Genomic DNA, 15754 nt, shown 5'->3' with positions numbered 1-15754 from the left:
TGTATTCTGGTCATATGTACACAATTGTATCTTGTGTTTTATTAGATGGAATATATGGACCACAGTTGTTAACATAATGCAATCAGTTTCCAACATTAAAGTGTTTAACAAGGGTCAGGATTTTAGCCTAAAGGATCTCAGCCTGCTTAGTTCCCTGGCAAATACACCAATAAATATCCATTTAACTTTTTATTAAAGACACAGAAAAGAAGAAAAACAGTTGAAGTATTTGAAATGTAAAGTATTAAGAAGGCTCTCATTTTAACAACATTCCTTGTGCCCTTAAGCTGGAGAGAGTGGAAGAGGGAAAAGCCCTTTATTCAACAACCTCTTAGATAGTATCAAATATGGCAACAACTGTGTTTTTGGGGAAAAGAAAATGAGTGATCTGAGGTGGCCTGGAGCTCTTGGTGTTGTTGCTGTTGTTAAAATCCCATTCCGTATCATCCCAGGTGGTGTTTGGTATTCAGATTGGAGCCTGCAGAGGTGGTGATGCCATCTGGATCCCTCTCTCTGGCCTGATCTGGTCAGGATTAGGATGAAGATTTGGAGTCCCAGGAGATGGTGGAGGCAGCAGCCATGATGGTGAAGCTCGCTCCAGTAGCCTCTGGCTGTTCTTCCATTTTTCTTTAATGATCTAAGAAAGGGAGTGATGGCTGGAGTAGCCCATCCCCTCATAATTTTGTCCAACATTTAGGCCCTATATCTGGTACAACAATTTGGTTCATTAATTTCTGGACACACATTTTCTTGTTTACCAAGCATCATTTTAACACAGTTCTTGAATTATATTGGTAGGCTTCTTTGATTGGACTAATTTAGTCTATCTCCCCTTTTCTACCTTTCCCATCGACACTTGTTATTATAGGATATTGTGACATCTTATGAACTTTCCCGTGATTTTGTCATAGCTGAGCTCACAATTAGGGTAAATTTGTAGGCCCAATTATCACGACAGTCCTCTGACTGCTGGTATCTTCATTGTGATTCCCTCTGTGAATATAAGCCTGATTGCTTAAATCTTCCTCAGATATAGGATCTAGAGGACACTGAAAATGAATGATGTGAACAAATCATCTTGATAACCTCCTTTTTGAAATGAGACTTCCATTAGATAGCATGAACCTCCTTTTACTATACTGGTAAAATTGATTGCTCAACAGCACAGAGTTCACTATAGAAGAGCATGAAAAGATGTGAAAAATGTCCCTATGTGGATTCCACACCATTTGCCATGCCTGTCATTTGATTTCCTTCAGGCATGGCTTCTCAACTCAGTTTTTGCTCCATGTTTGCCCTATGAGATCAAATTTTGATATAGGAAAAGGAAATGAAGACATGTCTGAGCACTATATCCTGGTGGATAAGGCGCTAGAGTGGCACTCAGGAGATCTGGAGTCAATTACTGGCTCTGACAGTAGCCTGCTGAGTGATGTTTGTCATCACATCTGTATTGGGTATTGTTATGTAGTATGCAATGGAGTTTATGTGACAACTAATGTCTTAGCTAACACTAGTGACCAACTTAACCTGAAAGCATTAGTTTCCACAGTTTAAGCTAAAGAACCAGGCTCTGTAGCTGGGTGCTGTAAGAGACTCACATCCTCTGTGGACTGGGCACAGAAGGTGCTATGTAAGACTCTGAACAATGGGTTTTACAGAGATTGGTACTCCATTTCTTCTTTGGAGACTTAGCTTGAATAATTGAAGAACCTTTCTGCTCAAAACTCCCATAAGTTCTTTCTTGAAGGTCTGCGATGCCATTCATTATTTGTAGCAGAATTGCTGAAGAAGGATGCAGTATGTCATCCTCTCCTGTAGATCAATAATGTCATGTGATAGAAGACTCATTGTCCACTTACCAATTGGGAAAGGGTACCAGAGTTTCAAACCTTTTTCCTGAACACAAGTGTCCCAGGACAAGGCATTACTTTTATAGCACTATTAAGTTAAACAAAAATCTTGTATTACAATTTCTGCATGACTGATTCTACAAAATATATTCCTTGGCCAAACAGCAACGGATACAGAATTTTAATTACTTATGTAGTTTACAATTAGCAAAGCTTTCCCAAGAGATCCAAAACTTTACAGGTTAATGGCACAGACTATACTTCCTCTGAGCTGATTACATTCTGGTTTACAGTTACCAATTAAAGAAACCAATTACAGCTCCAAAGTGTGTCAACACATACTGACCTAATTTGATCCTGGTTAATCAGTTACACAAACAAATTCTTTTTCTGAACGAACTCAAATTAGTTTAAAGAACATAAAATGTGAATTCCTGACTATGCTTCAACTATAAAAACTTAGAAAGGAAAAATATTTTAAATGATCCTATTGCAGTCCAAAATGAATTCTCAGCAAAGAAAATATTATGTGAGAAGAACACTTTATAAAACATTTGTGATCTTTTTGTTATTATCTACGACGACTCTCCCACTGTGGTTTTCTATATGAAGTAGTTAAGTATAACTTCAGTTTCACCATTGCTTCATTTAAAAGGACACTGACATGTAGATTTTAAAGTAGTGTTTAAAAGTTGGTAATGCTCTTTGAAGTTTAAAAGTAAAATTGGCAACTTCTTCTTTCTTGTATTTTTAAAAGCCAAGTGTTCTGAGCCAGCCTATTTATTTTTGGAAACTTTAAACAAATGAGGGTCTGAAATCAGTCGATTCACTTAGGCCCTTTGCACCTTTGTGGATCTATTTGAAGGGCCTTATCTGAAATGTAATAAGTCCACTTTTTTTTAATTCTCTTGTTGGATACTGTAAATTGGCTGTTGGTACATTTGTAATGCCAAATCAGACCATGAATGCCGAATGCCAGCTCTGGAGAGAAGGAATACAAAATGGGAAGTCATAGAAGGAGAAGGTCTCTTGAGCCAGGAAAGAAGGGAACTAGATAGTGAGGAGGGAGATCTAGGCACTGGAGACAAGATAAAGGCAAGGACTGTGGGAGGCATCAAGAAAGGGTTCTGTAGCTGAAGAAGAGATGGAAGGAGGAAAGTGAGCATCATACGGGGCAGGTAGAGATCTCTGAAGCTGGGGATATGATGGAGTATGAGAGTCAGGCAGCCAGAAGAAACGGAACCACCATCCATGGTCAGGACTGGGAGAAAGAAAGTCAAACCATAGTCGTAGGATATAGATGAGATTCAGCTGGAGCTTAGTGGGGACTGGCAGGGGAAGGGAAGTCTTTGGAACCAGCCTAGCAGGAGGGAGAAGGAGCTGATTATAGGTAGCTGGAGGCAACAGCCATTTTAATTATAGTGGTACCAGCCTATAATCTTTTACAATGTTTTTTAAATAGAAGATGACATTGCTATAAGCATCATTTCACTGTAACTGAGGAAGCATTTTTGGTGGTGCCAATGTATAATTCTGCTGTCTATGGGCCTGACTACATCAGCCTGCACCACAAGATCTGGGGAACAATATGACACAGACTCCATGCAGCTTCTTCTTCCCTCACGGGGAGACCCAGGTATTAGCATAATAACACAGACCTCTCCTTGGCAACTTTTCATGCACTAGAACAAAGGGGTAACAGGACTGAAAACACATCTTCTGAGCAACACCAGTCCACAAAATGTCTTTCTATCCCGAGCTGTGTTTCATGATAAATAGCACATAACTCCACAGGAATCAGAGAGTTAGTTCTGTTTCACTGAAGATGGATTTTTAATATAAGCAACTTCATTATGGTCAGGATTCACAATATTGTAGCGCATTTCCACATTAAAAAGAGTGGTTGCAAATGTGCATTAAAAGAATATAAACCACAAATTTGTCCCATGCCTACTCATTATCTTCCCAAGGTCTAATGTCCTACCAAGATGAGTGGATATTCAGATTCTCCCATTCCTTTGTGTGTGCTCCTCAGGACCCATATAGCATATGGTACTTGGATGTGATAAATGACCACAGGAAGAACAACCCGATGCTTTGTTTGGCTAATTCTTTCTATTTCATAACTCTTTTTTTAAACTCTCATATCTATACTTCAGTTATTGCAGGATCTGTGTCCCACTGCTACCCATGTCTTCCAATAAATGAAATATCCAAGTCTCCTGGGAGTGAAGCTCAACACATCTGAGAAATATCTGTTTTGTTTTGGTTTCTTTCAAGAGCTGGATGATTTACTTTATGTGTCATCTTGAACCCTAATCTCTCAGAGTTTAGCAAACATTCCCTAAGACTCACCATACTACATTGTTTTAAGCATTACTCAATAATGTTGAGGATTAGTATGCTGAGATAAGTATACCCTATTGGAGCTAATAGTATTATACCTATTTTACAGATGGTTAAACATAGAAACATAGAGTTAAAGTGACCTTACCACAGCCAAACAGCAGGTCAGTGGCAATGTCAAAAATAGAACCTACTCATAAGTCCTCTGCGCTGACCATGAGGCAACTCTTATTTGATGGATTTTTAAAATCTTTATTAGGCATCATTTCAGAAAGAAAATTAATTGACGTCAGAAAGGAGTATTTATAAGGACAAAAAGCAACTGTGAACAGCACTATTTATTTCAATTAAAATACTACTGAAAAGAAACTTAATCTTTTGGGAAATATTCTGGATACATAATTACTTTTAACAACAAATTTGTTTAAGGTTAAAGTATGTGCTGTTAAAAGGCTGTACAAAGAAAGTCAACATTTATTGCTAAACATTAATTTACATAATAAAAATATCTTCCCAGTCGTTCCGCCATATGCACTCTTGATCTCAGCACTAATCATATGAATTTGCTGAGAACAGGAGTAGCATTAAAAACGGCAATAAGTACAATGAAAATTCAGTGTTTCAGCTTAAGATCTATTTTGTGATCAGCAAGACTCATCCATTCCCAATTATTGGACTGATAAATGGTAAAAGCCAGAAGTCCTACTTATACCCTAACAAAAGACAAGGGTGATAAATCCAAGGACGAGAATGATTTCTTGATAAATAATATGGTGCATTGACTGCTTATTTTATGCTAACCTATTCACAATGTTATTCCACAACATGAAATAAATGTTCTACAGAGCAATAATCTGCAACATAAAATTGCAGTTCAGCCTTTCAAAGAATTACTTCAGTCTGCAAATTAGTACTCTACTGATGAATCTGTTAATGGCCAAGGTACACTGACTCTTTGTGACATGGGCTTTGTATAATGGCCTACAACTTACTTGTCCTGTATAGTTTCCTGCTTCTATGTGTATTTCCTGAACTGAAATACACATTCTGAACTTCAGTGCTGTCACTGCAACTTTTGTTGTGTTTTGAGTATGTGTGTGTTTTTTTAAAACTAGAGCAAGTAAATCTGATTTGAGACACCTGGGGAAAGATTTCCTAGCATTTTCCTAAGGGTCTTATCCAAACCCCTTGGAAGTTAATGGAAAAACTCATATTGACTTTAATGGCTTTGGCTCAGGCCTCAGATGAGAAGTTTGGAGGCAAATGCAGCCAGTGCACATCTATTGCTTCATCACCATGTTCATTCAGCCAGGGAGGGGAATCATATTCCCCCTGCAGAGCAAAACATATCTTTCTGAATATACACTGGAGTGTGGGAAGCCAATGTACTTGGGGGCTGATTCTCCTATCATATGGGGCCTGATCAAAAGACTGCTGAGGTCAATAGGAGTCTTTCCATTTATTTCAGTTGGCTTTGATCTAAGAATCTTGCAACAGTTTTTTCTCTCTCTCTGTAACTCCATTAACTACAAATTAATTACTCCTGGTTTGTGGCAGTGTAAGTGACAAAAGAATCAGGATCTTAATGGCCACAGCTATGATGGTTATCAACAGTATGTTGTCAAAGAATTGTGACATTTGGATATGTTCACATCTAATCTATTCAAATGGCCACACAAACATTTGCAGTTGAAAGACAGCTTGTTGTTGTTGTTGCTGTTTGTGTTGTTTGTGCATTGATCTTGCAATTTATGTTAACTCCCATTAACCTTCAGTGTGACTTAAGTTATTTAGGAGCTTGAGTCCCATTGGGACTTAGCTTCCTAAGTCATTTAGATACTTCTGAAAATTTTACCCAGTGTAAGTAAAGTGAATTTCACCTTCAGATACAAAAGTATATAATTTATCAATAAAGTGCAAGAGTAAACTAAAATATGAGAATGAGACTTTGGTATACAAACCGCTGGTATTGTCCAAAGAACACATTAAGTATAATTCTCCAATGTCTTGCACTTTATGTGGCCAACCAGTTCTGAGGATGAACATAGAACTTCTGCCTCCTGTGTTGTCCATCTGGCATCTAATTTCATATGAAAGCCCTATTTTTACTTGTTTTTCCTCCCAGAATAGATATTTTTGTTCAAAGCTTCAATGTGGCCACCTGAAATGTGTAGGAAAACATTAAAGTTAACAGTTAAGTGATCATTACCAGTGTAGTGCAGCCAGTAGATTTGCTGTTATAGTGTATTAAAATCTGCTTTAAAGACCAGAGGGAAGACTTAACAATGACATCTAAGATTTGTGTACATTCTGCAATAAAAAATGTACACTTGGCCAAAACTGAAATGTGTTTATATAAATCACGATAAGAATTAGGTAATTAAGCTTCAAGTACTGCTCAACTTTCCTTATTTCCAGTTGTTGCTCAAGATAGTGTTTTGAAGATAAACATTCATGCATAGTCATATCTGTAATGAAAATTTGACACTTGAATTATGGTTTGAAATGAACTTCCCCAAAACAGTCAACAAAAACATTTGAGAATATTTTCTCACTCAGATCTACTGCACAGTTAGTTCATATTATCATGACACATGAACCAATAAAGTCTGATAAGAATCAGTACAGGCTTTTAAAAATGTATTGTTTCAAGCGAAGTAACAAGAGATTATGGAGTAATCCTTACTAGAATCATTATTACATCTTGGGTTTTTTGCTGTGGAGTGCATGTCATAGTGCTTGTGATCATCCACAAATCTAGAGAGGCATACGGCAACATGGAATGCTGAGGGGGCGACACTGCATCCACATTTATGAAGATTGAGTAGCTCTGGCATTCTGTATGACTGGTGAAGAGGAGCTCTGGCTGCAATTCTGTACCCTACTCCAAGTCTGGCAGGTGAATTTCAACTTCCCAACAATTCTGTATTCCTCTGAATTGCATACATGGATTCTATGCAGGTGGAGTGGATTTCAGCCTTTTCAAAGTGTTTCTTATCTTTTTCAGTCTCAGTGTACTGGCTTGAGGCACACTGATACTGTACACCTTCAAATACTGTGAAATATATTGAATCTGGATTATATCTGTCCAGTGCCAAAATATTTTGATAGAAGTAAAATCCTTCAGAGTGTGTCCCAAATCTATATATAATGTTCTTGCATTCTAATATTTATATTTAGATCTTTATACTATCAGATGTATGGGGAGAATACGTGTATTGAGTTATCTCCCTGGAGGCTTCACAGCTAAGGATTTCCAAGAGTCATAGTTATTTCTTCCAATTTCAGTTGTATTTTATGTTCACAAAAGCGTATCCCTGTATATGATTTTTTTTGGCTGGGTAGCATTTGTACAACTTATGTACTACATTATACTCAGCTGTATATATTGTTTCTGATACTAAGAGCTGTAAAACAAAGAGGAATTTCACAATCTTTCACAATGTTTACAGTACCATGTGCCCTGCAGTTCAGTCAAAGACTCAACAAGGGATTTAAGTATGTGCCTAAATTTAAAAATGAAATGGGATTACTTGCATACTTAAAGTTCAGTACCTTGCTAAATTGATCCCTAATCAGTAGAGGGAAAATATTTGTATGCATGCCAGTATCCACATTTTCTTTTTTTCCCTTTTGTGTGTGTGCGTGAATGCACATGTGTGTTTTGGTTTCAGACAACTATACAATTTGAACTGTAAAATCAGAATATTGTCAAAAAATCTCAATGAAAGACAGAATTATTTTTCAATGAAAATCATTACAGAAAAAGAACCAATTTTGCAACCAGCTCTATTTAAAACATAAAATTAGGAATTACTGCTATGAGGTATGGCAGGGATCAGGAACCTTTGGCATGTGGCCCATCAGGGTAAGCCCCCTGGTGGGCCAGGCCAGTTTGTTAACCTGCCGCGTCCACAGGTTTGGCTGATCACAGATCCCACTGGCCGCGGTTCGCTGCTCCAGGCCAATGGAGGCTGCGCGAAGTGGTGCGGGGCAAGGGATGTGCTGGCCGCCGCTTCCCACAGCCCCCATTGGCCTTGAGCGGCAGGTAAACAAAGTGGCCCAGCCCGCCGGGGGCTTACCCTGGCAGGCCGCGGGCCAAGGGGTTGCTGATCCCTGAGGTATGGTTTTACTATACTGTCTTCATGTCCCATGTTACAGTTTTCTTCTCATTCCTTGTCATCGTGTTTGTCAGCAGTGACATTATGCCTTTCACAAGAACATAAGAGCTGCTATACTGGGTCAGACCATAGTCCATCTTGCCCAGTACCCTAGCTCAACCGCAACCTGGACCAGTCCACACAAGAGATCCACTTCCTGGACACTATGGTGCTAATAAGTGATGGTCACATAAACACCACCCTATACCGGAAACCTACTGACCGCTATTCCTACCTACATGCCTCCAGCTTTCATCCAGACCACACCACACGATCCATTGTCTACAGCCAAGCTCTACGATACAACCTCATTTGCTCCAACCCCTCAGACAGAGACAAACACCTACAAGATCTCTATCAAGCATTCTTACAACTACAATACCCACCTACTGAAGTGAAGAAACAGATTGACAGAGCCAGAAGAGTACCCAGAAGTCACCTACTACAGGACAGGCCCAACAAAGAAAATAACAGAACGCCACTAGCCATCACCTTCAGCCCCCAACTAAAACCTCTCCAACGCATCATCAAGGATCTACAACCTATCCTGAAGGATGACCCATCACTCTCACAGATCTTGGGAGACAGGCCAGTCCTTGCTTACAGACAGCCCCCCAACCCGAAGCAAATACTCACCAGCAACCACATACCACACAGCAGAACCACTAACCCAGGAACCTATCCTTGCAACAAAGCCCGTTGCCAACTGTGTCCACATATCTATTCAGGGGACACCATCATAAGGCCTAATCACATCAGCCACACTATCAGAGGCTCATTCACCTGCACATCTACCAATGTGATATATGCCATCATGTGCCAGCAATGCCCCTCTGCCATGTACATTGGCCAAACTGGACAGTCTCTACGTAAAAGAATAAATGGACACAAATCAGACGTCAAGAATTAGAACATTCAAAAACCAGTTGGAGAACACTTCAATCTCTCTGGTCACTCGATTGAAGACCTAAAAGTTGCAATTCTTCAACAAAAAGACTTCAAAAACAGACTCCAACGAGAGACTGCTGAATTGGAATTAATTTGCAAACTGGATACAATTAACTTAGGCTTGAATAGAGACTGGGAGTGGATGGGTCATTACACAAAGTAGAACTATGTTTCAGAGTAGCAGCCGTGTTAGTCTGTAATCGCAAAAAGAAAAGGAGTACTTGTGGCACCTTAGAGACTAACATATTTATTTGAGCATAAGCTTTCGTGAGCTACAGCTCACTTCATCGGATGCTGTAGCTCAAATAAATTTGTTAGTCTCTAAGGTGCCACAAGTACTCCTTTTCTTTTTAAAGTAAAACTATTTCCCCATGTTTATTCCCCCCCTCCGCCCCCCACTGTACCTCAGACGTCCTTTCAACTGCTGGAAATGGCCAACCTTGATTATCACTACAAAAGGTTTCCCCTCCCCCGCCCCCACTCTCCTGCTGGTAATAGCTCACCTTAAGTGATCACTCTCGTTACCGTGTGTATGGTAACACCCATTGTTTCATGTTCTCTATGTATATAAATCTCCCCACTGTATGCACCCAATGAAGTGAGCTGTAGCTCACGAAAGCTTATGCTCAAATAAATATGTTAGTCTCTAAGGTGCCGCAAGTACTCCTTTTCTTTTTGCAAATACAGACTAACACGGCTGCTACTCTGAAACCTAGCTCTGATAGTGGCCTGTACCAAATCATCAGGGAGAGTGTACAGGACAGGGTAATTATGGAATGCTCCACCTCAGTCTTCCATTCTCCATTTCAGATAGTCAGAGGGTTAGGATCACCCCAAGCATTATCTTTGCTAGTAACCATTGATGGACCTCTCTTCCATGAATTTACCCAATTCTTTTTGGAACCCAGTTATACATTTAGCCATTACAACTTCCCATGTTAATAAGTTCCACAGGTTAGGTGTGCATTTTGTGAAAAAGTACTTCCTCTTTTTTGTATTATGCCTGATGCCTATTAATTTAATTGGGTGCCTCTTATCATCAGCTTCACTTCCAAGGGATGAAGATCAGGTCCTATGCTCCTTAGTTGGGTACCTCCACTAGTGTAAGATATAGCTGAAGAGCTTTTTGCCATACTGCAAGTAGCTATTAGGTCCACTTCATGTTAAATATTGTCTCCAGTTTTTTTGCAATTTTTACAGAAATAAGTATGTCAGCTTCAAACCACCAGTCACTACTGTTGGTTCAGATAATTTTGTTGAAAAGGTCAAAACCGGAATTATCCATCTTTTTCCTTATATTTCCCTCCAGTCAAGGTCTGTGTACTTTATGTCTCTGTATCCACAACATTTCTTTAATAAGCTTTACTTTGTGGGACAGCACAGCTCTATTTGCTATATCAAATTAACATGGTTTTACTTGTCTACACTACAAAATTAGGTCGAATTTATAGAAGTCAGTTTTGTAGAAAGCATTTTTATACAGTCGATTGTGTGTGTCCCCACATAAATGCTCTAAGTGCATGAAGTCGGCGGAGTGTGTCCACAGTACAGAGGCAACCATTGACTTCCAGAGTGTTGCACTGTGGGTCGTTATCCCACAGTTCCCGCAGTCTCCTCCACCCATTTGAATTCTGGGTAGAAATCCCAGTGCCTGATGGGGCTAAAACATTGTCGCGGGTGGTTCTGGGTACATATCGTCAGGCCCCCCTTCCCTCCCTTCGTCCGTGAAAGCATGGGAAGACAATCGTTTTGCACCTTTTTGCTTGAGTTACTGTGCAGACGCCATACCATGGCAAGCATGGAGCCCGCTCAGCTAACCATCACCGTATGTCTCCTGGGTGCTGGCAGACGCAGTACTGCATTGCTACACAGCAACAGTTTATTGCCTTTTGGCAGCAGGCAGTGCAGTATGACTGGTAGCCGTCATCGACATAGTCCAGGGTGCTCTTTTAACCAACCTCGATGAGGTCAGGGGCTCCTGGGCAAACACGGGAGTGATTCAGCCAAGTCATTTCCCTTTTAAGTTTCGTTTCATGGCGATTCAGTCCCACCAGCAGTGCACTGTCTTTTAATCTGCAGCCAGCAGAAGATGATGGCCAGCAGTCATACTGCACCGTCTTCTGCTGAGCACCCAGGAGATGACGATGGCTAGCGGTCGTACTGCACAGTCTGCTGCCAGCAAGATGTATAAAGATAGATGAAGTGGCTCAAAACAAGAAATAGACCAGATTTTTTTGGTATTCATTTTGTCCTCCCTCCCTCCGTGAAATCAACGGCCTGCTAAACCCAGTTTTGAGTTCTATCCTTGAGGTTTTGAGTTCTATCCTTGAGGGGGCCATTCTGTTTCTCACAAAGCCACCCCCTTTGTTGATTTTAATTCCCTGTAAGCCAAACCTGTAAGCCATGTCATCAGTTGGCCCTCCCTCCATCGGAGCAATGGCAGACAATCGTTCCGTGCCTTTTTTCTGTGCAGACGCCATACCACGGCAAGCATGGAGCCCGCTCAGATCACTTTGGCAATTAGGAGCACATTAAACACCACATGCATTATCCAGCAGTATATGCAGCACCAGAACCTGGCAAAGCGAAACCGGGTGAGTAGACAACGTCAGTATAGTGACACAGACTTCTCTTAAAGCATGGGCCCTGGCAATGTGGGCATCATGCTGCTAATGGGGCAGGTTCATACGGTGGAATGCTGATTCTGGGCTCAGGAAACAAGCACAGACTGGTGGGACTGCATAGTGTTGCAGGTCTCGGACGATTCCCAGTGGCTGTGAAACTTTTGCATGTGTAAGGGCACTTTCATGGAACTTTGTGACTTGCTTTCCCCTGCCCTGAGGCACAAGAATACCAAGATGAGAGCAGCCTTCACAGTTGAGAAGCGAGTGGCAATAGCCCTGTGGAAGCTTGCAACGCCAGACAGCTACCGGTCAGTCGGGAATCAATTTGGAGTGGGCAAATCTTCTGTGGGGGCCGTTGTGATGCAAGTAGCCAACGCAATCAAAGATCTGCTGATATCAAGGGTAGTGACCCTGGGAAATGTGCAGGTCATAGTGGATGGCTTTGCTGCAGTGGGATTCCCTAACTGTGGTGGGGCCATAGACGGAACCCATATCCCTATCTTGGCACCGGAGCACCAAGCTGGTGAGTACATAAACTGCAAGGGGTACTTTTCAATAGTGCTGCAAGCACTGGTGGATCACAAGGGACGTTTCACCAACATCAATGTGGGTTGGCTAGTAAAGGTACATAACGCGTGCATCTTTAGGAACTCTGGTCTGCTACAAAAGCTGCAAGAAGGGACTTTATTCCCAGAGCAGAAAATAACTGTTGGGGATGTTGAAATACCTATAGTTATCCTTGGGGACCCAGCCTACCCCTTAATGCCATGGCTCATGAAGCCATACACAGGCAGCCTGGACAGTAGTCAGGAGCTGTTCAACTACAGGCTGAGCAAGTGCAGAATGGTGGTAGAATGTTCATTTGGACGTTTAAAAGCACGCTGGCGCAGTTTACTGACTCACTTAGACCTCAGCGAAACCAATATTCTCATTGTTATTACTGCTTGCTGTGCGCTCCACAATATCTGTGAGAGTAAGGGGGAGACATTTATGGAGGGGTGGGAGGTTGAAGCAAATCCCCTGGCCGTTGGTTAGCACAACCAGATACCAGGGTGGTTAGAAGAGCACAGGCGGGCGCGGTGTGCATCAGAGAAGCTTTGAAAACCAGTTTCATAACTGGCCAGGCTACAGTGGGAAAGTTCTGTTTGTTTCTCCTTGATGAAACCCCTCCGCCCCTTCGTTCACTCTACTTCCCTGTAAGCTAACCACCCTCCCCTCCTCCCTTCGATCACCGCTTGCAGAGGCAATAAAGTCATTGTTGCTTCACATTCATGCGTTCTTTATTAATTCAACACACAAATAGGGGGATAACTACCAAGGTAGCCCAGGAGGGGTGGTGGAGTAGAGAAGCACCGGGAGGGGTGGTGGAGGAGGGAAGGACAAGACAACACAGCACTTTAAAAGTTTAAAACTTTAAAACTTATTGAATGCCAGCCTTCTGTTGCTTGGGCAATCCTCTGGGGTGGAGTGGCTGGGTGGCCGGAGGCCCCCCACTGCATTCTTGGGTGTCTGGGTGAGGAGGCTATGGAACTTGGGGAGGAGGGCGGTTGGTTACACAGGGGCTGTAGCGGCGGTCTGTGCTCCAGCTGCCTTTCCTGCAGCTCAACCATATGCTGGAACATATTAGTTTGATCCTCCAGCAGACTCAGCATTGAATCCTGACTCCTCTCATCATGCTGCTGCCACCTTTCAGCTTCAGCCCTCTCTTCAGCTCACCACTTACTCTCTTCAGTCTGCCACCTCTCCTCCCGGTCATTTTGTGCTTTCCTGCATTCTGACATTGTCTGCCTCCACACATTCATCTCTGCTCTGTCACTGTGGGAGGACAGCATGAGCTCGGAGAACATTTCATCGTGAGTGCATTTTTTTCGCCTTCTAATCTTCGCTAGCCTCTGGGAAGGAGAAAATCCTGTGATCCTTGAAACACATGCAGCTGGTGGAGAAAAAAAAGGGACAGTGGTATTTAAAAAGACACATTTTATAGAACAATGGGTACACTCTTTCACGGTAAACCTTGCTGTTAACATTACATATATAGCACATGTGCTTTTGTTCCATTTTTGTTGCATTTTGCTTCCCCCCACCGCATGGCTAGCCCCTCATCCCTCCCCCCTCCCTGTGGCTATCAGCGGGGAACATTTCTGTTCAGCTACATGCAAACAGCCCAGCAGGAAAGGGCACCTCTGAGTGTCCCCTTAAGAAAAGCACCTATTTCAACCAGGTGACCATGAATGATATCACTCTCCTGAGGATAACACAGAGAGATAAAGAACGGATGTTGCTTGAACGCCAGCAAATGTACACTGCAATGCTTTGTTCTACAATGATTCCCGAGTACGTGCTACTGGCTGGAGTTGTAAAGTGTCCTACCATGGTGGACGGAATAAGCCTGCCCTCCCCAGGAACCTTTTGCAAAGGCTTTGGGAGTACATCCAGGAGAGCTGCGAATGCCAGGGCAAATTAATCATTAAACATGCTTGCTTTTAAACCATGTATAGTATTTTAAAAGGTACACTTACCAGAGGTCCCTTCTCCACCCGGTGGGTCCAGGAGGCAGCCTTGGGTGGGTTCGGGGGGTACTGGCTCTAGGTCCAAGGTGAGAAATAGTTCCTGGCTATCAGGCAAACTGGTTTCTCTGCTTGCTTGCTGTGAGCTATCTACAACCTCCTCATCGTCATCTTCCTCGTCCCCAAAACCTGCTTCCGTGTTGCCTCTATCTCCATTGAAGGAGTCAAACAACATGGTTGGGGTAGTGGTGGCTGAACCCCCTAAAATGGCATGCAGCTCATCATAGAAGCGGCATGTTTGGGGCTCTGACCCAGAGCAGCCGTTTGCCTCTCTGGTTTTCTGGTAGGCTTGCCTCAGCTCCTTAAATGTCATGCTGCACTGCTTCAGGTCCCTTTTATGGCCTCTGTCTTTCATGCCCTGGGAAATTTTGACAAAGGTTTTGGCATTTTGAAAACTGGAATGTAGTTCTGATAGCACGGATTCCTCTCCCCATACAGCGATCAGATCCCGTACGTTCCGTGCTGGAGCTCTTTTGTGATCCTGGGACTCCATCATGGTCACCTCTGCTGACGAGCTCTGCACTCACCTGCAGCTTGCCTTGCTGGCCAAACAGGAAATTGAAATTCAAAAGTTCACGGGCCTTTTCCTGTCTACCTGGCCAGTGCATGTGAGTTGAGAGTGCTGTCCAGAGCGGTCACAATGGAGCACTCTGGGATAGCTTCCAGAGGCCAATACCATCTAATTGTGTCCACACTACCCTAAATTCGACCCAGCAAGGCTGATTTCACCGCTAATCCCCTTGTCGGGGGTGGAGTAAGGAAATCGATTTTAAGAGCCCTTTAAGTTGAAAAAAAAGGGCTTCATTGTGTGGATGGGTGCAGGGTTAAATCGATTTAATGCTGCTAAATTCGACCTCAACTCCTAGTGTACACCAAGGCTAAGAACTAAGGGTTTCAGAGTAGCAGCCGTGTTAAGTATCCTCACACCTTCTTGTCACCTGTCTAAATTGGCCATCTTGATTATCACTACAAAAGTTTTTTTCTCCTGCTGATAATAGCTCATCTTAACTAATTAGCCTCTCACAGTTTGTATGGCAACTTCCAACTTATCTATATGTATATATACCTTCTTACTATATGTTCCATTCTATGCATCTGATGAAGTGGGCTCCAGCCCATGAAATCTTATGCTCTAATAAATTTGTTCGTCTCTAAGGTACCACAAGTACTCCTGTTCTTTTTTCTAAGAACTAAAGCAGCCTGATCTTATTTAATTTAATTTCCCATAATCATCTGTCGTCAGCAATACCTCAGTT

At 42.2% G+C, this 15754-nt stretch overlaps 1 protein-coding gene across 1 annotated transcript; it reads right to left on the bottom strand.

Annotated features, from left to right (window-relative positions):
* Nucleotides 1-7105: 7105 nt before the first annotated feature.
* On the bottom strand, nucleotides 7106-14991 carry LOC141981044 (zinc finger and SCAN domain-containing protein 29-like). Its single transcript, XM_074942884.1, has 3 exons — nucleotides 14451-14991; nucleotides 13655-13864; nucleotides 7106-7254 (listed from the first exon to the last, which is right to left on the bottom strand). Exons 1-3 carry the CDS (start codon nucleotides 14989-14991, stop codon nucleotides 7106-7108), a joined length of 900 nt encoding a protein of 299 aa, XP_074798985.1.
* Between the last annotated feature and the right edge of the window lie 763 nt (nucleotides 14992-15754).

This window comes from Natator depressus, chromosome 1 (assembly GCF_965152275.1).
Source record: "Natator depressus isolate rNatDep1 chromosome 1, rNatDep2.hap1, whole genome shotgun sequence".
Classification (NCBI taxonomy): domain Eukaryota; kingdom Metazoa; phylum Chordata; order Testudines; family Cheloniidae; genus Natator; species Natator depressus.
Note: the sequence above shows the minus strand (reverse complement) of the source record. Positions and strands in the feature narration are given on the sequence as shown.